The sequence below is a fragment of the Eumetopias jubatus genome, unplaced genomic scaffold (assembly GCF_037043125.1).
Source record: "Eumetopias jubatus isolate StellerSeaLion01/CBP00866 unplaced genomic scaffold, mEumJub1_p1.0 scaffold_3, whole genome shotgun sequence".
NCBI lineage: Eukaryota > Metazoa > Chordata > Mammalia > Carnivora > Otariidae > Eumetopias > Eumetopias jubatus.
In genome coordinates, this window is record NW_028274809.1 from 135693277 (window position 1) to 135717462 (window position 24186).

The 24186-nt window shown below is 38.1% G+C and overlaps 1 protein-coding gene across 1 annotated transcript in view; it reads right to left on the reverse strand.

Moving 5' to 3' along the window:
* CDADC1 (cytidine and dCMP deaminase domain containing 1) overlaps positions 1–24186 on the reverse strand; it is a 45472-nt gene that overhangs the window by 18802 nt on the left and 2484 nt on the right. The window contains exons 3-5 of the mRNA XM_028103334.2: positions 18805–18879; positions 7703–7880; positions 1021–1590 (exon numbers count right to left, since the gene is read on the reverse strand). Coding sequence (XP_027959135.1) covers positions 1021–1590; positions 7703–7880; positions 18805–18879 — 823 coding nt within the window. The remainder of the gene's footprint in view (positions 1–1020; positions 1591–7702; positions 7881–18804; positions 18880–24186) is intronic.

Consider the following 24186-nt stretch of genomic DNA (forward strand, 5'->3'; position numbering starts at 1 on the left):
AACATCAGAATCCCTTGCAGAACTTTAAAAATACATTAGCTAGGCCACATCGTTATGGACTCAGTTCAGTAGGCCTGGGTTTGAATTTAAGCCTTGGTACTTTTAAGAAAAGTTTTAATGGTGATTCTGATATGCTGTCAGTTGAGAATCTCCATTCTGCTGAAAGTACTTTGATTGTGGTCTTTGATTAGAATGCAGACCAGTGGCATTTGTATGGACCTCTTCTTAAGATTTTCTTTCTTCTCCTTCTTTCTTGGGAAAAGCTAAAAAAAAATCCTCCATTCACCAAATCTTACTCTACTGCTCCTCCTCCTCCATTTTCCCCCCGTATTTCAAAGCTGCATTTAAAAAAGTCATCAAGATTCTACTTTGAAAAATCTTACCTCTGGTAAGGTGTGAAAACATTGTTCTATAATTGGAAATACAGATGTCATCTTTCAACACAAAAAAGAAAATTCCCAAGTAACATTTTCCTTTTTCACATATACCCTCATGCTCAACTTAATAAAGTAAAAATGTCTGATTTCTCAACTTGCTGATTAAAGACATACCAGCAATTGGAAGAATTTGTCAATATGCCTTTACTTTAATGCTGTTATTTTGAATTCATATTTTTATTGTAAAGATTTTTAAAGTTTTTATGAAATACTGAATACATACAAAATATTGAAGAGTTAACTAAAAATTAATGATTTTGCTTCTCTCTCCTTTCTCTTTTTGTCCCATCTCTAGTGGAGGGCTCAGTGATCAATGAGATGACAAAAGCAGGAAGCAGAAGGGTCTAGATAATCAGGCCCTGATTTATAAATGTAGCACTGAATATAAGGCCACAGGAACCCAAATACTGCTCTAAGAGGTGTCTACTCAAGGATCTCACTAACTTCTACACATATAATGACCAGCAAAACTCTACTATCTAAGAGTAAATGAACTCTACGATAGATGAGATGAATACCATTTTACTTCTGAGACAAATACAACCCAGTCAGCCCCAATTTATGCACTAAGCATATAACTCACCAGTTCGATATGCCAATAACCTGGCCTGAACCATGCAGTGCCTTGCAATTTCTTGTGGCAAACTTTGATTGTGAATTTCATTAATCTGTTCGGTATTACCACAATAAAATCCGTAGTGCTTAAAGTTGGGCACACTGGAAGCTACTGTGGCCAAGAGTAGGATAAGGTCTTTCATGTTTTGCCTTAGATTGCTAAAGTATGGATTTTCACATAGGTTCTCCAAGCCTATAGTCATCAGTATTTGCTTATGCATTTCTTCATTTGAAACCAAAAATAACATTTCATATTCCTTTATTCTTTCTTGTTTACATTCAGAATAAAAGTCAACGTTAGCATCCGGCAATGTTTTTGCAATTTTTTGAATAAAGTCACATTTGTAAGAGGTCTCCTCTACAAACTGCACCATATAACACACCAAAGGCTGAAGTAACACACACACATGGGCCCGACTGTTTGACTTCAATCTTTCCACTGCTTTGGCATCTAGCTTGGCATCTTCAGAACTAGAAGCCTCAGCAAGCAAACTTATTTCTGGATCAGCAGGCCAGTATGAAATTCGGTTAACTCCAGCTGAAATATAAAATATGAAAGGCAGTTATCAGACACATGTTGAAATTAAGGGTTTTCTTGACAAGTCCACCATATTATTGTGGTAGATCCAGAGGTCCCAGTCTGATAAATGTTTATTATGAAGTCAATTATAATATAGCCCAAGGGTTGGCAAACTATGGCCCACAGGCCAAATCTGTCCCATTGCCTGTTTTTTTTTTTTTCCCCAGCTTGCAGGTTAAGAATGGATTTTATAGTTTTAAATAGTTGGAAAAATCAAAAGTAGTATTTTGTGACACATGAAAATTTTATGAAATTCAAATTTCAGTGTCCAGACTCACCCATTCATTGACACAGTCTCTGGTTGCTTTTGCACTACGATGGAGTAGCAGAGTTGAGTACCTGTACGCACACCATATGGCGTGCAAAGCCTGAAAGATCTGCTAACTAGCCCTTTATGGGAAAAGATGCCTGACCCCTAACAAAGCTCAAGGAAGATATTTCTGGAATCAAATCACGGGCATTGCTCAGTGTGGTCCCAAAGCCCAGTGCCAGGACTGGAATTCTCAGTACCGGAATCTTCCAAGTAATCAAATGGCTGCTTTTAGAAATATCATAGCCGTCAACTGATATTGTTGAGAGTTTTGTATTTGAAATAAACAATTCATCCATGCATTAAAAATGTACCTATGCTCTGAATTCTTCCTCTGGGAAGCTATTTAAAAAAAAAAAATCCTAAATAGAAACAAACAAAAACATCATGCATGCATATATCTAGTGCAGCACTGTCTAAAACAGTAAACACATAGGGGTGTCTGGGTAGCTCAGTTAAGTGTCTACCTTTGGCTCAGGTCATAATCCTGGGGTCCTGGGATCGAGCCCTCGTGTTGGGCTCCCTGCTCAGCAGGGAGTCTCCTTCTCCCTCTGCTCCTCCACCCTGCTCGTTCCTCTCTCGCAAATAAATAAATAAACAGTAAACATAGGAAAAAAAACCTAAATGGCCAAAATAATGTGAGGGCAGCAGTTTATGTGTGTGTGTTGGGGGTGGGGAGCAATATCAATTTTTTTAAGCCCACAAAATTAAAGACAAAACAATAAACTAGAATTTTCAATTAATGTGACAGAAGGTTAGTAATCTTTAATATACAAAAAAGATTTTAATTCATTAACAACACATATGAATTGACAAGGTCTCAAGACAGACAAAACAATATGATCAGACAATTTGCAAAAGAGAAAACAAAACTAGATAACAAACAGATAAAAAAATATTTTGTATTCGAGAGGGAACAATGAGATGCCTTATACAGGGTTAAGCACCCAAATGTTCATCAATTAATTAGTGTTTTACAAAGAGACCCATTTGCTAATATCTCATGCAGTTTCAGCTAGGAGACATTTTTATGATTGTGTCCAGAACGGAAAAGACAGATGGCCCACAGGGTGTCCTGCATTCAAAGTAACAGATGAATTAAAAAGTCTTAGTTGAATAAACCCACATTTCTATCTACTCCCTGCTCCTCCTGACTCTTACTGTAGCTTGGGTTATAAATCAGTTTTGAAGGCCTTAAAGCTAGTATCAGAATGTTTCCTCTGGTTGCATTTCACCTTCCCTCTGTTGGAGTTCTCACAATCCATTTCCTACTCACTGGTGATAGTCCATCTTTCATCTAAGCATCTGGCTTGCTTCTAGCAATCCTGATTTAAGGAGAAGAGGGGATGACTAGTCTTGGAACAAATGTTCATGTAGCAGTGGCAAATGCTACAGCAGGCGTTTTCAAATTTTTTGGTTTCAGACTCTGTTACACTCTTAAAAATTCATGAGAACCCCAAAGATCTCTGTTTATGTAGATTATACCTACTGATATTTACTGTATTAGGAACTTAAAACAAATTTCAAAAAATATTTATTAATTAAAAATAACATCAGAGAATCTACTATACATTAATACAAATAACATGGTTTAATAAAAAATAACTGTATTTTCCAAAACAGCAATGAAAACTAGTTGAAAAGAATGGCACTGTTTTAAATGTTTACAAATCTCTTTATTATCTGGCTTAATAGAAGACAGCTGGATTCTCAAATCTGCTCCTGCTTTCAGTCTGTTGTGATACGTTGTTTTTACTGAAGTATATGAAAAGTATCCAGCCTCACACATGTGTATGGTTAAAAAAGGAGTATTTTAACAGACATTTTAGATAACTGAATATTTTTCTTTGACACTGCGTAAAAATTTGACTAGGGATAATTTCTTAAAAGTTAGTTACAATGTGGAATCTGAAATATATCAACAAACTTTTTGTATAATTATGTTTAAGTCCATTGGTTTATTGTGCAACAGTCTCTACCAGGCCTGAAAATAGCCTTATCATATCGGTCACAAAAAATCAGTTGGTAAAAACTCCTAGTGCTGTTTCAAAAGTAAACAAGGCCCTGCATTCCTTAGCAGAGATAAGGAGCCCAAGAACCCATCCTGTTTATATCAGCTCTAGGTGCATGCCCGTAGCCCCTTCACCTTGTCTGACGGTTACCTCTGCCTCATTATGTTAAAATCTCTGCCCAAGGAGGAGCACAACCCTCATTAACAACGTATAATGTAAGGCTTGTCTCCTTAAAACCAATGCACAACCTTATGCCCGCCTTTGTATATGATGACAAAAACCCCCCTTTCTGAATATTCATTCTAAACCTAAATAAAAGGAGCCCATTCACCCAGCTCAGGGAGTCATGGATTTGGAAGTTATTCCCCATGATCTCCTTATTTGCTGCAAATAAAGTTTCCTTCCTTTTGGAGTGACAACTCCACCTGGTGCAGCTCCTATCTGTAACTCACCAAGGCCAACATGAACCCATGTTAGTTGGTTACAATAACTCAAACAACTGCACACGTAAATGGTTTTCCTTAAGGCAACCTTTATACTTTGTAGCGAAAGTGCTTTAGGTCCACCTCCTACTATTTTTTCACACAGAATATTAAAAAGATGTGTACTCAAGGTTTGGGATTTATTAACATTAATTTTTACTGTTTCATCAAGGGCATTCTTACATGAAACCCTCTTTTTTTTTAATATGTTATTTTTCTTTTTTCTTTTCTTTTTTAAGATTTTATTTATTTATTTGAGAGAGAGAGAGAATGAGATAGAGAGCATGAGAGGGAAGAGGTTCAGAGAGAGAAGCAGACTCCCCGCTCAGCAGGGAGCCCGACGCGGGACTCGATCCCAGGACTCCAGGATCATGACCTGAGCCGAAGGCAGTCGCTTAACCAACTGAGCCACCCAGGCGCCCTGAAACCCTCTTTTTAACTCCAAGTTTATGGCCATAAAGAGTACAAGGACTACTACTGTCTTGATTCATAATACAGGTAGTTTTACTCACCATTGTTTGGTACTATTAGTATAAATGTACTGTTATTATGAAAATAGTCTGACCTTGTGGACCATCAGGAATCCACAGACCGCACTTTTTGAGAACCACTGTGCTTTAGAAATGCTTCCCTTGTAACTGACCTAATAGTAATTGTTGCATGAGGTTAAACCATGACCCTGAACAAGGTCAAATTTATAAGCCTAACATAACAGCAATTGTATTTATACATGGGCCTAATATTAACATAAAAGCATCTCTATTGTAGGTCCTTCCTGATTTTCCACACTTCATTATTTGCTTTGTAAAGTTCAAATGTCTTAAAGACATCAAGCAGTGCTGAGTTACTTGCACTCCCCTATTTTTCTAATTCTTCCTCATTCTGATTCTCTAATAGGTCTGAGGCTATAGCTTAGCCTCATAGTCAGCTCAGCACGAAACACAGCTATGTTTTATTCATTTTTCTCCTTTGCTCTAGAAGAGATCAATCAACAATGTTTTGGTCCTTTCACATTCTTTTTCTATTATCAATGCCACCATCTCAACCCTATTTCACACCCTGCCTAATGCAAGAGTCTGCTCATCAAGCTCTTAACCTCTTATCTTTCCATGTTCCAATTCAATAACAAAAAATTAAAAAGTAATAATAATAAATTTAAGCATGTTAACAATCTGCTCAAAAAGCTTCAGTGGCTCCATATTATCTATAATGGGATTTATAGGTCAATTAACACAAGTGATAAAATGAATATCCAATCCGCACAATTAATTGGTAAAAAAAAGGAAAGAAAGAAAGAAAGAAATGTCCCCACCACTCTCGTAGGTATCTTCTCTACCCATAATGACAGGGAAGACTATGGAAGCCAGCAGTATCCCGGCTCTACCTGCTTGAAATACCTGCTGCAGGCAGGAGGCTCTAGCCACATGACCATTTCTCCTGGAAGTGCTTCACTTGTGGCTCAAGGGCACTGTCTTTACTATGGATCTGATCACTGCTCTTAAAACTTTCATGTAAATAAAAATCGCCCTTCCTCAAAATAAGTTTAGGAACTCTGGTCTATAAGATAAAGCTCAAAGGCCATACAGTTTTTCAAAGTCCTCCACTTCAGTCCCAACGATCATTATCATCCATCTGCCACTATTCTTTCCAAGAGTAATTCTCCATTTCGAACACTGACCCCAAGGAACCTTGCTTCTCATAAACAGATGTGAGAAGGGGACATGTGCTGTCCCCATAACCTAGGAATGTGTTCTTCCTCCTTTCCATCTGACCCGTCAGGATCCAGCTTAAGCTCCAGCCTTTCATTACATGCCAACCTGCATAGATCACTAGTTCACCTCTGAATTCATATAACACTTAACAGCCTTTGTCACTCATTTTGGTACTAGATGATGTGTTACATTAAGTTGTAACACAAATAACCCAAGTAGCAAGTTGAGGGAACAGATTAAAACTGCATAAGCCTTTTCTGGGATGCTTGGGTGGCTCAGTCGGTTAAGCATCTGCCTTCGACTCAGGTCATAGTCCCAGGGTTCTGGAATTGAGCCCCACATCAGGCTCCTTGCTCAGCGAGAAGCCTGCCTCTCCCTCTCCCTTTGCCTGCTGTTCCCCCTGCTTGTGCTCTCTCTGTCTCTCTAAAATCTTAAAACAACAACAACAACAACCATATAAGCCCTTTTTTTCCCCAGCTCTCCAAACCCCATCTTGGGTTTTTAAGGAGGCCTCATTACATAGGCATGATCGATTAAATTATTGGCCACTGGTAACTGAACTCAAACCCCAGTCTCTCTCTCTTCCCCAGAAGTCTCAGGAGTGAGACTGAAAGCTCCAACCCTCTAATCACCTGGGTGGTTCTGCTGGCAAGCAGGCCCCCATCTGCGGGGTTTTCCAGAAGTGTCACTTCACTAACACACTCAGGTGTGAATGAAGGGGGCTTGTTAAGAATAACAAAAGACACCTCTATCACTCTCATCACTGAGGAAATTCCAAGGGTTTTAGTTGCTTTGTACCAGGAATGGGATGAAGACCAAATATATAACCCATATTCTAAGTCACAATATCACAGTGCCTATGTAAAAGATGCAATATTTTTAAAATGGGAGAATGGGAAAAAAAAGGGTATTACCTGGGTACAAAATAGAATCATAAGCATAAAGAGCTTTAGTGAGTAGGCTGGTGTAGCAGAGATGGATAGTTAAACATTAATAATCTGTTCTTCTTCTTCCCAAGTACAGAGCAGTCCCTGGGAGATAGCCGCTCAGCCAGGAGCTACAAGCCCACAGTAGATGTGAACAGAAATGATGCATGTGACTTCCAGGCCAACGTTTTTAGGAGCAGTGTGCCTTCTCTATTCTCTGTCTCAGTCTGCCTCTGGATGCAGAGGACTCAAGGCTCTAGAAGAGGACAGTAGCAACATGACAGAAGATGCCTTCACCCATGAAACAGCCACATGGAGAAAAACCACCTGCCGTTCAGCAACACCTATGTTGGACTATTTACATGGGTGATAAAGGTCTAGTATATTAAGCCACTGAAATTTTATTGTTTGTTATAGCAGCTAGCATTAGTCTATTAATACACGAAGGGTCATCTAATTAGTGACAGGGCTGAGACCAGAATCCATGTTTTTTGACTCTTCTTACAGTGTATCAAACTATATTCTGATATGTATTTATATTTCTAAATGATCTCAGTGGTGTTTAGGCAATTTATCTTGGTTATTCTTAAATACTATTAATTCCCAACCAAGCCTTATCTACACTTACCATTCACAATCATTTTCAAACAAGCAGAACATGGTTTTCTGGAAAAATAAAGATCACAGTTTTTCAGCCTTGACCCATGTTTTATAAGAGCAATTTTTCCAGCATGTAAATCTTCACTAGAACAGTGGAGACCAACAATTTTCGTGTTTTTCACCACCACAAGACCAGTTCTCTTCACCTACATTGAAATACAAAATAATAATGTATTAGTTATAACATCTGTTAAAAAAGAAACAGGCCCCAAATGGAGTCACTTGTGCTAAGTCCACATTATCAGACTGAGACTTAATACCTAATTGCAGTTTTGGCCCCTCCCAGGAATATAACATTAACCAGTCAGACTGTAATTTCCTGCTGAGCTAGTGAGGAAATCCACCTGATAAACTCCTGTAGTCCCCAAAAGGAAGGTCACCTTGCCTGAAACAATCCACTTTTTGCTAGCAACTTCCTTTTCCTGCCCCTTCTGCCTATAGAAGCCTCCCCTTTTTGCAGCTCTTCAGAGCCCCTCTCTATTTACTAGATGGGAAGCTATATGACTCATGAATCATTGAATAAAGCAATTAGATCTTTAAGTTTACTCAGCTGAATTTTGTTGTTTTGTTTTGTTTTTTTAAACAGATTTGGTGGCAGCATTTGGACCCAAAGGAAAACTGATGGCTTCAGGGACAAGAAACACAAGCATGGTACCTGTGAACCCTTTGAGCTCTCTGTCCTTCTTGCCATATCTAAGGGCCATAGATAAGTTCCTCTTGCTTCTGAGCTCTGCTGTCTTTGCACTGAGCTCCTAATCTGATTGGCTTTCCAGTCCAAAATTCCCCATTTGATTGGAACTCCCATTCCCTGATTTAGCCCCCAGATTCCACATTGTGGAATCCCAGGCTATGGTCCCCATTTCTTGAGGTCTGCTGGTTCAGTCCTCTCCCCAGTCCCAGATTCCATGTTGAGAATTGGTAGTGGTGTGCACAGGGCCTTCTCTTGGCCAGGCTAAGGTAACATCTCTTGATTACTGTTGGTGTGTTAAGGTGAACATGTCTCTATTTTGTGTAGGTAAAGGCTATTGCTAATTGGAATCTTGGGAGACCAAAAGCCACAAAATTAGTGGACGCAGGTTGAGCACTTAAAAGCTATTACAGCGATCGCCACTTAACTCTAAGACTCCTGTGTTAGGATAAGTTGGTCATAGAATGGGTTAGATTGACACTAGGACACCCACCAGCCTCAAGAAAATTTTGATGCAACTAGGTACAGGGTAAAACACTGCACAACTCCCAACCCCAACTCAGCAGCATGTCCCTCTCAGGTATTAGTTTGGCTCTGAGAAACCCACTTGGCTTTAAAAAAAAAAAAAAAAAAAAAAAGAGGGGCATGACTCAGTTGGTTAAGTATACAACTCTTGGTTTCAGCTCAGGTCATGATCTCAGGGTCGTGAGATCAAGCCCTGCATCGGGGTCCACGCTGAGTGTATAGTCTGCTTGTCCCTCTCCCTCTGCTCTCTCTCTCTCATAAATAAATAAAATCTTTAAAAAAGAGAGAGAGATCTTTAAATTCCAAAACATACCACCTTCTGGCATACTTATGTAAGTCTAAAAATTATAATCCTGGGAGCTATAAATATCTACAAAATGACAAAATCTTACTAAGCCTTTTTGTGTCCTAAGAAGTTGGCTTGGTAACAATCATCAGGTTGGGGGCCCCAAAATATGGCCAGACAGAAATGTGGGTTGTACCTCCTTTACCACTAGCTACGGCTGGATAGAAAATATGGGTTAAACTCCCTTTCTGGCTAGGGCCATACCAAACTGCTATAAGCCCTCAAGTAAATAACAGCCTAGAATGTGATGGACATTAGGAGGTATGGTCCAGTTAGATAAGATCATTCAAAAAGCAAGGGTCCCCAGGGCGCCTGGGTGGCTCAGTTGGTTAAGCGACTGCCTTCAGCTCAGGTCATGATCCTGGAGTCCCAGGGAGCGGGGAGCCTGCTTCTCCCTTTCCCCTCTGCCTGCCACTCCCCCTGCTTGTGCTCTCTCACTCTGTCAGATAAAGAAAATCTTAAAAAAAAAAAAAAAAAGCAAGGGTTCCCAAATCAAACAAACAGAATGGTATATACCTGTTTTAACTGGCATGTAGAAGCCTCCAAAAGTCTTCAAAATTCCAAAATACCTTCATTGAAAGATTTGTTGCAAATCACTCATGAAAAATTAAAGACACAAGAGGCACATAAAACAGGACTATAAAACTGAGGTAACTCCCACCATTATCTTCTAGCCTCCTTTAATTGAAGATTCATTCTAGTAATCCCCTGTCTGAATCTTTCCACTCTGAGGAGACTACAAAACCATAAACAAAAGTCCACCAAGTTAGTGGCCTTATAGACACCCCATATCCAGCCTTGAAGGAGGGCTGACAGGGCTCCGAGGGAGTGTCAGGTAAATTGCTACCTTATTCCCTTAAATGGCCAAGGGAAACTAAAATTAAAATGAATGGAAATCCTTGCCAAATTTTAGTAGATACCAAAGCTATACCCTATTTTACACCTCACCAGGAGTCTGCAGACGGGATCCTAGGAAAAACTGGCTGAAGCCGGCTAAGGGAGAGAACTCTTACCAGAGTCAGCTCTCTGGATATCTGTCTACAGTAACTGGTAGAGACAGAGAGAGAGAAAAGATCTTTTGAACCCTCTTTGGGGATGCCTTTGAGTCCAAGGAGTTATTTAATACTGCCAGGAATATATACTGTTTGTCTCAGCTGAGAATTGACACGATATTTAAAAGGATTTTTTTTAAGTAGCTTGTCCTGTGGTCAGAAGTTGGCCAGATTAAAAGATGATATTCAAAGCCTGATCGGAGTTTTTCTTAGGCATCCTCCCCTAAGCTAAAATAAAAACTATGAACCTAGATGGAAAGAAAAAAACCTTCTCACACTTTTGTGGAAGGATTTACTAAAACATTATAACGATAAGCAGCTCTAAATCTGGAACACAGAAGTCTTTTGATTTCTATCTTAGTTGGAAATATTTTCCTTGATATATAAAAAAGCAAATTGAAGATAATGTAGTTGGATGGGGGGACCAACCTATGATGTCATTTAAGTTACAATCCAATTCCTTGAGAAATTAAAAGCAACTGTTCTTATCTTACAGATCTTTGCAAAACCAGAAATGCCGCTCTAGAAACAATTCAAAGTCCACCTATTCTTTTTACCAATCCCCAAACCTCCCATATTTATCTCAAAAGGCTTATAAGTAGTTTTGGAGGAACTTAATGTTCTCTCCCTGTGCCTTTGAGATGTACATGTTTTACCAGGTCTTCCCCAGGAACTCTAATCTAAACCATTCCCAATTCCTAAGACTGAAGAAAAAAAACTGTGTGTGGCAGGGTTCGGTGGGGGGGTGGGGTGGGGGGCCTTTTTATAAATACAAACTGCTACAGAAGCTCCCTTGCCCAAAATTTAGTTCACAGCTTTCATAAAATGCTTGTCAAGGACAAATACAAATCTTAAATGTCTTCTCCACAAATATTATAGAAAAAGCCTTAACCATCTGAACAGGTAAATCTAACTTATTCCAACTGTTCTTTCATAAACCAGTGAGTTTTGCATTATCATACCCATCTCATGGCTAAAATTTTATTTTTATTTTTATTAATTGATTTCTTTTCATGGCTAAAATCTTCAAATGAAAGCTCTAAGGTCTCTGTTTGCATCTCCCTATATGTTTATATGCATCTATGTAAATGTGTTGTAGATGTGTGGTATTTTCTACCTCTGGATAGTATTGCCAAAATTAATTTGTAAAAAAGCTCCATTTAATTGGCTTAAAGAAAATTAAGCACTTAAATGGATTATTCATAAAATTCTCCAAAATATAATAGAAACTAACCCAAATGCGTTTCAGGTTCACATGATCTGGAAAAATATTCAGTATTAAGGCTAATTTAAGCTTGTTGGTTTAATTAAAATAGACATGCCTTTAGAGTTATCAACACTGAATGTAATGCAGGCATACAATTTTATTCTACCTGGCTTTACTAGTCAAAAAAAGTTCATGTTATCTCTGTTACAAAATCTGACAGGTAGAAAAATAACTTGGAATGATGAAATTTCATAAGCAATCTAAATATAATTGTTCAAAATAAGTGAACTAAATAAATGTGAGATAAAAGTTTTTAGGCAAACTTTTTAAATAATTTCCCCAAATCTTATTGGTAACCTGAAACCTTAAAGTTTTGCTAAGTTAAATTAAATGATGGATAGTCACTGAATATCTAGATTATTTCCAATAACATAAAAGACTGAAACAGTAATTACTGAACATAGGTTTATCTACTTTTTGGCTTCCTTTTACAGAGGAACTAAAAATTTTAGGGTTTGTTATTAAACATGTTTTTTGCTACCATGAAAAATTTACTATGAGAAGGCATATATTTCTAGAAATAAGATTTATAAATTTGCCAAGTCACAGAAAGCTAATGTAAAAGATAATTCACAAATGTTTACTTCTTTATTTTTATTAGAAATTAAGGTTTTTAAGGGTTAAACATTCTAATATATTTAATTAAAGCTACTAAAAAAAAAAAACCCTCCATATGCAAGGAGAGTAGGATGTGTATTTCAGTAAAAGAAGGCATTAGGAATTAGGAATGCATTTTTTTTTTTGTTGAGGAAAAAGAAAGTAATTTTGTCCTAAAGTGAGATTGGTTATTTCAGAATGGGAAAGAGGAAAGACATAGGACAAAATCTGAAGGGCTACTAAAAGGGTTGTAGAAGATTTGTGGAAAAGGAGTCTTTGGAAAGGAATATTGTGCGTGATCAAGCTGGCTAAGATTAAAATAAATTAAATTAAGGATTTTTTTAAATCAATGTATTTTAATATCAAAAGTAAGCTGGCACAAAATTAAAATTTAGTTTTCTCTCTGTTAAAAGGACAAAGTTTTCTTGGACTACTGGTCTGTTCTTGATAAGAGATTGTAAAAGGTTTTTCTTTACCTTTTAAGTAATCTGCTCATAAAACAAAGATTTTGTGTCTTCTCAAAATAATCTTATGTGTTTCATGTTGTCTTCATCAGGTCTTTGATTACTTAACAAAAAGGATTCTTCGCTATTAAAAGAGCTAATTTTTTTTTACAACGATTTAACTTTCTGTATTTGCCTTTGAAGTCTTTGTCACTATGGTTAAAGTAGATAACTAAGTATCGTTTGACAGTGACCCATGATCCTATTTGACCAAGTGTTTTAAAACTTTTCAATATTTCTGACAAAGCTGGAGGCCTCAAAATCCAATTCACTAAGAAGAGGAGCCAACACTGAGGTACACTGCTCTCTCTCCCAAGATGTGGGATCAAGAACATTTCTTTCCATTCCTTCTTCCCTCTCTGACCATCCTTTTTCCTAATTCTTACAGCATGAAGGTCTTTATGATTTGGTCCACATTTTGCCTTGCTCTGGTCTTGAAAGATAATGGTATCTCAGGCCATTACAAAGGGGTTAAATCCAACTTCCAAACAACTGTTGGACCTGCCTCGATGCTGGTGATTCTGCAGTTCTGCCTATCACAAACTTCTCCCTGATTTCCAGTGCCTCAGTTTCTCCGGAACAAACCCTGTCTCATTAACCCCAAACCCAGGGAAACTTGCATCTAAGCTCTGCACAAAGAGAGGGACATGAGGCAAGAGTAACCAGAATAAAAACTGCATGTACAGTCTACAGACTCTGAAATTGTACTGGCTTCCATGGCTGTCACCTTTCCAGTTCTGAGCCACAGACTCAGAAAATTAGCTCCCTTCCCTGGTTAGGAGTGAGTATGAATAAGGCTATGATCAGGAAACTCTCCTTACCTCTTTAAAATACTACAGAATCTGCTGCTTAAAAAAACAGCTGCCCAACAAAATCCTCAGACCCTCTAACCAAAGTTTTCTCTGTAACAGGATGGCCCTTGATTATTTTTTGGCTGAACAAGGAGATGTCTGTGCTGTGACCAACACCACTTGCTGCACATGGATTAACGCTTGTGGGAAAGTTGAAACTCAACTATAAAACCACTGAACGAGCAACTTGGCTCAAGAAAGTGACTCCTTCAGCAGGGTCTCCTTTAACTTATTTAATTTTGATTGGTTTGGGTGTTGGGACCACAGCTCCAAATGCACTCTAGATATTGGGGATTACCCTGCTTGTAATAATCCTAGTGGTCTCTCTGGCATGCTGTATTCTCTCAAATACAGCTTTAAATGTGTGTTTGCCGCCACTAACCACCAAACAAATCATCTCCCTAAGACTGGAACATCAGAAAAGGAATGAAGAGAATGACCGGTTTTAAAAATGTGAACCTGAAGTCATGGTCTGTGAATACCACAAAGATTCAGGAAAAAAACACCAAAAACAAAACCAAAACTCATGACCTGTGAATACCACCACAGAGGATCAGCAAAACTGTAAGAATTTTCAGAGCAACAGCCAGGGGTGGGGCTAATGCCTTAAGTTTTGATCACATCTCTCAGGCATAGGGGTCAGGGCAACTGACAACAGGCCTCATATGGAATCACTCATGCTAAGCCCACATCATCAGACTGAGACTTAATGCCTAACCTGACTGAGGTTTTGGCCTCTCCCAGGAATATAATCTTAACCAGTCAGACTGGAATTTCCTAGTCAGTTAGTGAGGCAACCCACCTGATAAACTCCTGCAGTCCCACAAAGGAAGGTAACCTTGCCTGAAACAATCCACTTTTTGCTAGACACTTCCTTTTCCCACCCCTTCTGCCTATAGAAGTCTCCCTTTTTTGCAGTGATTCAGAGCTCCTCTCTATTTTCTAGATGGGATGCTGCCTGATTTATGAATCTTTGAATAAAGCAATCAGATCTTTAAATTTACTCAGTTGAACTTTGTTTTTTAACATATCTAATGATTTATATCATAGATTATACTTGATTTATTAATAAAATGAAAAATTTTATATAGTTATCTGAACATAGTTTGAACAAAAGCACATTTCTCATTAAGTCCAAAAACTTTTCTGAAAGTTTAATGTTGGCTTTATACCAGAAATTTTCTAAATCTAGGCATTCTTAACTGAACAGTGAAGCATTTAATTATCCATTAATTTGTCTGACTGAAAAATAAATACACTTTAACCTAGGAAAGGGCGAGAACCAAGTTGATTTGACTTGTTTCTTACAGCATCCAGTCTGTAACTATTTAGTATTAAGCTTCTACGTGGTAATAATGAAAGAGGTAGAAAATCCTCTGGTTTTATACATGGATAAGGGAAGTCCAAAGAGATCATGTGACCTTCTGAAAGACCCCACAGATGGTAAAAGGCAGAACTAAAGCAGAGGTCATCTTAAATTTTAAAATATTTTAAATACTGACTAAATAAAGATAATTCTCAACTTCTAAAAATTGGCTCTCCCAATTTTTCGCACTATGGCAGTCTAGACTAATGTAGGTAGGTCCCACCTCCCACAAATATATAGATTTACAAAAAATAAAAAAGTTTTAAATGCATAGTCAAGCTCAAAAGAAGACATCTGCTCAGGTGTTAAAAATGAAGAGAACTCAAAGCCAGAGCAGTAAGCCTGAGCTACCTCAGCAGTATCCCACCCACAGGTAGGGGACTGGGCTGACTCTGCTTCTAAGCCCTGGAGACTGGGGATGGGCTGGGATTCTAAAGAGGTGTTACTTTAAACCTAAAGTGTCCTAACTTACACAGATACTAATCGAAAAAGTTGGTGTGACAATATTAGTATCAGATAAAATAGATAGTTAAAAATCAGTTCTATGTAAGGCACAACGTAGTTTATGCCGTTTTCATAGGAAAGGGCTCTGAGGTAAGGAATGTAAACCCAATCTTTGGGTTTGGGACTCATTGTTACAGTATGTGGGGAACTTGGGCTGAGAATAGGGTACCTGTTATTCCCTACTCCCTTTCAAAGGGATTTTATTCTATAGTTATCCCCAATAGGACACATCTTGAAATTATTTTAAAGATCAGAACAGAGCTTTATTAACTAGAACAGTCAAGTTTCAGTTTCAGTTACAAGTATAAATGTTTGCAACTATGGAGAATGATATTTTGTAAAATGCCTAAAACGACAGAATAGAGAAAATTTTATAGAATTCCTTTTCTGAGTTAACCAACCATTTCCTAAACTAGAAGGACATTTAAAAGGAATACAAAAAATCTTTCCTTTACAAACTATACTTCCAAAAATATATCTAAAACATGAAAGATCTATATTGGCTTTTAAAACAAGCTTTAAATTTACCGTGAATTTATAAGCCCTTTCCCCTTCCCATCCCAAAATTTCTTAAGAGTTTTATGTTCCCCAAATACAAAGTATATGTTAGTATTTACTTCTAAATAGTTCCAGTGAGTTTTTCTTTTTAAATTATAACTTTGGAAAAGAATTGATCATGCCTTATCAAGAGATCCCAGCATGCTAGAGCTCATTTTATTAAAATGAACCAATTGTGGGGCACCTGGCTGGCTCGTTTGGTGGAGCATGCAACTCTTGATCTTGGGGTTGTGGATTCAAGCCCCACGTTGGGTGTAGACATTACTTTAAAAAAATAAAATGTTTAAAAGTAAAGTAAAATAGGGGCACCTGGGTGGCTCAGATGGTTAAGCGACTGCGGCTTAGGTCATGATCCTGGAGTCCCGGGATTGAGTCCCGCATTGGGCTCCCTGCTGAGCAGGGAGTCTGCTTCTCCCTCTGACCCTCTCATGCTCTCTCTCTCTATTTCATTCTCTCTCTCTCAAATAAATAAATAAAATCTTTAAAAAAAAGTAAAATAAAATAATAAAATAAAATGAACCAATTGTGACAAATGAAAATGGCTGCAATTAAATGATTTTAGCTTTAGGTTTTCTCAGTAGTTAAGCAGACAGAAATAAAGCCAGAAACTGTGGCCACAAAAGACTTTTTTTTTATTTTTATTTTTTTAAAGATTTTATTTATTTATTTGACAGAGAGAGACACAGTGAGAGAGGGAACACAAGCAGGGGGAGTGGGAGAGGGAGAAGCAGGCTTTCCGCTGAGCAGGGAGCCCGATGCGGGGCTCCATCCCAGGACCCTGGGATCATGACCTGAGCCCAAGGCAGACGCTTAACGACTGAGTCACCCAGGCGCCCCTTAATTTTTTTTTTTTAAGATTTTATTTATTTACTTGACAGAGAGAGTGAGAGAGCACAAGCAAGGGGAGTGGCAGGCAGAGGGAGAGGGAGAAGCAGGCTCCCTGCCGAGCAAGGAGACCAATGCGGGACTCGATCCCAGGATTCTGGGATCATGACCTGAGCTGAAGGCAGACGCCTAACCATCTGAGCCACCCAGGTGCCCTCCACAAAAGACTTAAAAAAAAAAAAACTATTCCTAGGGTGCCTGGTGGCTCAGTGGGTTAAGAATCTGCCCTTGGCTGAGGTCATGATCCCGGGGCCTAGGATCAAGTCCCACCTTGGGCTCCCCACTCAGGAGGGAGTCTGCTTCTCCCTCTCCCTCTGCAGCTTCCCCTGCTTGTGCCCTCTCTCTGTCAAATAAATAAATAAAATTAAAAAAAAAAAACTATTCCTAAAAAAACCTCCGAAGACCCAAAACTATTCCTAATAAGCGGGAAGCATACTCATCAATTTATTATCAGAACAATCTTTTACCCCTCCCTTGCCCCTCAGCACAGGCGCAGAGACAAAACAAACAAACAACAACAAAAAACGAACAACCTTTTAGGCCAACTTTAATTTATCACTTTTTTGTCTAGAGTCCTCTTCACCTCAGAAAATATCTTTTATCTTTCATTTGTTTTTAGCTAAGGCCAAAATGTCAAGTTTGAGACAAAGATTTTTCCATCCCAAACTTAAAACAAAGCAAATAAAAAAGCCTAAGTTGCATTCCATTTTGCACTTCCACTGACTGCAACTCCCAAGAGACTAAATCTTTTTAGTGAATCACTGTTCTGGATCCCGACTGCTTCACTTCACTAACATCTTAGAAAGCCCTCTGTATTATCTTAGTCACAGGGATTTACAGTAAAATGTAAGCAAAAGAGGACAGTCTGCGTTTTGGTAAACAAATTAGTATATTAAGTGGTGAGTCACTATTTTTTTGCCTTCGCCTTTCCTAGAATTAAAAACATCTAAATATTCGGAGACAAATTATTTCTATATTCTTGTTGGGCATTTTAGAGACTCACTCTCAGAACTTATCAGGAGATCTCCAGGAATGCACATCAGAATCACGAAGGTAACTTTTTTCAAAATATACATGTTTTGTCTCCACTAGACACCCAATAAATCAGAATCTCTCTGGAAAACTCAAAAGATTAAAATAACAAGGAAATACTGTGCAATATTAAAAAGAACAAAGTTCATCTTATCAGGTCTGGGTTTGATTTTACCCTTCTTACAAGCTAGTAAATTAGCCTGCTACGGTTCCATGGATGCTGACAGAACACATGAACCTCTGGGCTCAGAGACTACTTGATCATTCACAGCCCGGCAAGCAGTATGAGTACCATGTTTGTGATGTTTCCCTTGCCCACAAGTACCACGGGTGTCATGCAGATGGCCCAGATGGATTCCTGAACAGGAAGCGGGTTGTGTTATAGGAAAGGAACACCAAGCCTGGGGATTGCTGTTTTATCATAGACAGTAAGCAAACCTCCTTTCTGTCCCAGAGGGAGACATTAGCTCAACCCTCAAGGTTGCTTGCTGCAAACACAACTCTGAGAAATGGCCTAGATGAAGAACAGTTAGGGCCTTGCATTCTTCAAACCAGCAGGATGTGCTGGAGTGAGAGAACCGTGTAAGAGTGTTTTTCAACACATTTATGCAAACTAATATGGAAATGTATCAAGAGTTAACTCTGAAAGTTAAAAAAAAAAGATGTAGGAGCATATTATAAAATAATCTGGGTTTGTTTTGTTTTTTAGAGGAGAGACATGTATAGTCTTGTAAATACATAGAAAACTTTTAGAAGGATAGGAAGGGTATATAAGAACCTGCCTTGGAAGTGGAAATGGGAAACTTGAGTATAAGAAGGACTTTTAGTCTACTTTATACCATTGATTTTGCTTTGTTATTACAAACACGACTTTTTAAAAAATCATAAAAATTCACCTGTTTTTTGTCAGTAGATGTCCTGGCCATCTCTTCATTATCTCCTAAGGGTCCATGCTTTCCCTCTTCCTTTTCCTAATTAAAAGCGGATTAAGGGGAAAAAAAGATTAGTGCACAAAACATAGAATTAACTCAATATTTCCTATTTGAAGGCTGGTTTTCTTGGTTTTGGATCATTCATTTTTTTTTTTCCTGATGAAAGTCTGCATTGACTTCACGCTTTGTTCTGGCTCAAGTTCAGACTATTTAAGTTAGTAAATAAGGCCCCTACATACTTTTGCAAAATCAGGCCCCTACATACATTTGCAAAATACAAAAGGACTGAAAGTTGTGGTCAGAAAATAAAATTCTGTAGTTTAAGATTTTGGAGTTGGGCAGTTTTAAGGAGCAGTCCAGAGTGTGGCCATAGCTAAAAAGGGCTAAAGGGGGGTAGGGGTAAATTAACTGGAATTGGGAAGATAAGGAACTATCTGTAGATATGGACTGTGGTAGGCAGAATAGTGGTCCCCTAAAGACTTGCCTGTCTCACTCCCTGGAGACTGTTATGTTACTATGTTACTATGGCAAGATTGTAAATGGAATTAAGTCTGCTAATCATCTGACCTTGAGATGGACCCAATGTAATTACAAAGGTCCTTATAAGTGAAAGAGAGGCAAATCAGTGCCAGTGTGATGCAACACGAGACTCAGTCTGCCACTGCTGGCTCCAAAGATGGAGGAAGAGCCTTGTCCAAGGCAAGTGGGCAGCCTCGAGAAACTGGAAAAGGCAAGGAAATGGAATCTGCCCCGAGGCTCCAGAAGGAAAACAGCCCTGCTGACACTCTGATTTTAGTCCGGTGAGACCCATTTCAGGGTTCTGACTTCCAGAACTGTAGGACAATAACTGCATATAATATGTGCTTTAAGCCACTGACTTCATGGTAATTTGTTACAGAAGCAAGAGGACACTGACGCATGGAAGTCCACGAGTCTCTTCTAAAAGTAAAACTTGAAGTAGAAAGTTTTGAACCAGGGCAAGATTCCCTCATTTATTGATTCCACAAATATTTACTGAATGCTTGCCATGTGCCAGCCAGAGACCTAGTTGCTCAGGATGCAGCCCTTATCGAGCTTATGACACAGGAAAATGACTATGAAGTGAGCAGATAATTAAGACAGAATGATACAGCAGGCTTCTGGGAGCCCCAAGGTAGGTGGGCTATGTAATAAACTGGAGAAAGTTTCCCCAAAGTGGGAATGGTAAACTTGGTGAATATTGAACTCTCAGTATTATGAAACAAATGCTGGATGCTAGAAAAGGAACAACCTCTAAAAAGTTTACAAGAAAAGCCATGTCCTGGGAATCGAGTTTCTATTCCAGCAGAACAGGAAGTGGAAGAAGTGATGATGCTGGTAGTGGAATGGTGCGAGTGAGATGGTAGTAGTGGTGGTGAGGACGGTATGAGTGATAATAATAAAGTACCTAAGAGTGTTTCCCAAGCACCAGGCTCGAAACTATCTCATTTAAGCCTCAGAACTTTACAAAGTAGCCCCTATCGTTTCCATTTTAGAAATGAAGACATTGTGGCTGAGAGAGATTAAATAACTGCATAGCAGTCAATGGGAAAGCCAGGACCTGAGCCCCAAGTCCATCATCTTAACCATTATGCTACCCTGCTACTGTTCTGGAAAAGTACAGTGAGTACACAGTGGGAAGAATTGGGAGAGAGGGACAGTACATGATGTGTAAAAAACGAGGCAACAATACACTTATTCTAATTCTTATACTACAGTACCATTCAGGCAATTTTGATATGTTTAACTTAACTAAAAACTATGAACCACTGGAGAGATTATTATTTTAAAACGATGGCCATTTTTAGTAGTGCCGACTTCTATTCTGAAACTTTTAGTTAACTGTGCTTTTCCCAAGTCTCATAAACAATTAGTTTCTCTCCCACTCATTTATCTAGTTTTGGGCTGGATTCTTAAAAATGCTTGGATTTTATACTTAATGTAAACTTTGCTGAACAATCTTCAAAGAGCATCCATACAGTGTAAATATTTGACAACATAGAAAATCTCAGATCTCAGTCATATTTAGAAGTGGTTGTAAGTTAAAATACACTGAGGGGGCGCCTGGGTGGCTCAGATGGTTAAGTATCTGCCTTCGGCTCAGGTCATGATCCCAGGGTCCTGGGATCGAGCCCCACATCAGGCTCCTGGCTCAGTGGGGAGCCTGCTTCTCCCTCTCCCTCTGCCTCTCTCTCTGCTCATGTTCTCTCTCTCTCTCTCTCTGTATCTCTGTGTCTCAAGTGAATAAATAAAATCTTAAAAAATAAAATAAAATAAAATACACTGAGGTTGGTAAAATGAATGACAATCTAAACGTCCAGTGCTTAGGGAATACACATGGTACATCAATACAATGGACTGTTATGCCAACATTAAAATGATAATAACAAACACATATAGTACATAGTTTGTGCCAGGCACTATCTAAGAGCTTTACAAATACTAACTCAACCACTTTTCATAAAAGCCTCCTGTAGTATGTACCAGTAACATTCCATTTTATGGATGAGGAAGTTGAGAGAGGGAAAGTAACTTACTCAAGATTACACAACAGTAAGAGGTGGAGTCCAGATTTGAACCCAAGCAGGCTAACTCCAAAACCACTGACTACTCTTAAACCATTAGACTAAGTTGCTGCTCCAATGTGTATAATAATATTACAGCATAAGCTTTTTCCTATGTTAAGGGAAAAAGACTAGATCCAGATGTAAATGATCTCAAATAACTCAGAGAGAGAGAGAGAGAAAAGATTGAGAAACAGTACAACAATGTCAGTAGTCGCTAGATAGTGAAAGTGTGAAAAAAAATTTTTTCTTCAGTCCATTTTGTAAATAATAGACATACATTAGTTTGGTAACAAATAAAAATGTTTTAAGACAAAAGGTTGGTAAAGTGTCAAAGGCAGTATTTCCGATATAATTACATGTCAAATTGCATCTTAAGAGTTTCTGTGACTTACTTTGTATAGCAAAAGCAGAATAAAGAATTTAAGTGAAACAAACTTAATATTTTAGCTTAAAGAACATTTTTCTTCTCTTAAAAGGAAAAAGATCTTACTCAACCCTGTGAACATAATGTGTAATTAATACTGAATTTATTTAATTTAATACACATCCCTGTTGAAAAAGAACTTAATATCAGCAGAGGATTTATTCTTGATATATGAATATATACACATATATATACACACACATTTAAATATCTAAATATATAAGTGTGTATATATATGAATTAAAATGAGATCAAATCTTCATATTAAAAAAAAAGTGTCTTCAAAATTAGTACTCAATCTCTAAGAAGCCCAGCTTTTTAAATATGCTTTTAAAAAGTCTTAAATCTCGGGGCACCCGGGTGGCTCAGTCAATTAAACAACTGACTCTTGATTTTAGCTGAGGTCATAATCTCAGGATCATGATCGCAGGTGAGATTGAGCCTCACGTCCACCCTGTGTAGAGCCATGTGACCGGCTCCATGCTCAGTGGGGAGTCTGCTTGAGATTCTCTCTCTCCCTCTCCCTATGCACCATCCCCACTGTCACGTGCATGTGTACTCTCTCTCTAATAAATAAATAAAATCTTCTAAAAAAATAAAAAGTCTTAAATTTCTAAGCATTTGCTTCTAATCTGTCTCTTCAAGACAATTTTATCTGCAAACAAACAAAAACAAACCAAAAAACCCAAACAGTTTGGAAAATCTTCCACTTTCATAAAATAATATTAAGCTACTAAGAGGCAGAAAGAATAAAAGACTTCAAAATCATGAAGGAAATGACGACTTTCTCAAAGTCATTAATAATATATGGAGCCAGGGTGGGGGTTGAGGGAGTGATTAACAGGACGTAAAAATGCAAAACATTTTAAATAATGTTTTACTATTTATTAAATATTTCACATAGTAGCTGAAGAAGAAAACTACTCCAAGAGATATCATTTTATCAGGAAAAGTGAATTCTCTATATACACAAAGACTTTACACCCTTCACAAAAATCAACTCAAAATGAATCATAGACCCAAATGTAAAACGTGAAACTAAAAAACTCCACAAAAAATTACATAGGAGAAAACCTAGATAATACTCGGTATGGCGATGGCATTTTAGATACACAAAGGAACGATCCAGGAAAGAAATCAGTGATAAACTGGACTTTATTAAAATTGGAAAACTTCTCCTCTAAGATACTGTCAAGAGAATGAGAAGACAAGCAACAGACTGGGAGAAAATGTTTGCAAAGACACATCTGATATAAGACTGTTATCCAAAATATACAAAGCTCTTAAAACTTAACAATAAGAAAATAACCTGACTAAAATATGGGCCAAAGATCTTAACAGAAACCTCACCAAAGAAGATATACAATTGACCAATTAGCATATGAAAAAATGCTGCACATGTCATGAGAGAAATGCAAATTAAAACGAGATACGACTACATGACTATAAGAATGCCCCAAATCCAGAACACTGACAACACCAAATACTGGAGAGGGTGTGAAGCAACAGGAACTCCATTCATTGCTGGTGGGAATGCAAAATGGTACAGACAGTTTGGTAGTTTCACGCAAAACTAAACATACTCTTCATCATACAATCTAGCAATCATGCTCCTTGGTATTTACCCAAAGGAGTTGAAAACTCATGTCCACACAAAAATCTGCATACAGATATTTATAGCAGCTTCATTCATAATTGCAATAATTTGGGAGCAACCAAGATATCATTCAGCAGGTGAATGGATAAATTATGTGTGGTATATCCAGGCAATGGATCTTACTCAGCACTGAAAAGAAGTGAGTGATCAAGCCATGAAAGGACACGGAAGAACCTTAAATGCATATTGCTAAGTGAGAGAAACCAACCCTAAAAGGCTACGTACTACTGTATGATTCCAACTATATGATGTGCTGGGGAAAGGCAAAATTATGGAGACAGTTAAAAAAAAAAAAATCAGTGGTTGCCATGGTTGGGGGTGGTGGGGGAAAAACAAATAGGTGAATCACAGAGAATTTTTAGGCAATGAAAATATTCTGTAAGATACCATAATGATGGATACATGTCATTATATATTTGAGGTACACAGTATGTACAGCACCAAGACTGAACTATAATGTAAACTATAGTCTTTGGGTGATCATGATGTGTCAATGCAGGTTCATCAACGGTAGCAAATGTACCACTCTGGAGAGGATGTGGTTAATGGTGGAGGTGGAAGCTATTCATGTAGGGGGGAGCAGGGAGTATACAGGAAATCTGTGTACTTTCCCGGAAATTTTGCTGTGAACCTATAAGTGCTTTAAAAAGATAAAGTTCTAATTATTAAAAAGTTAATTC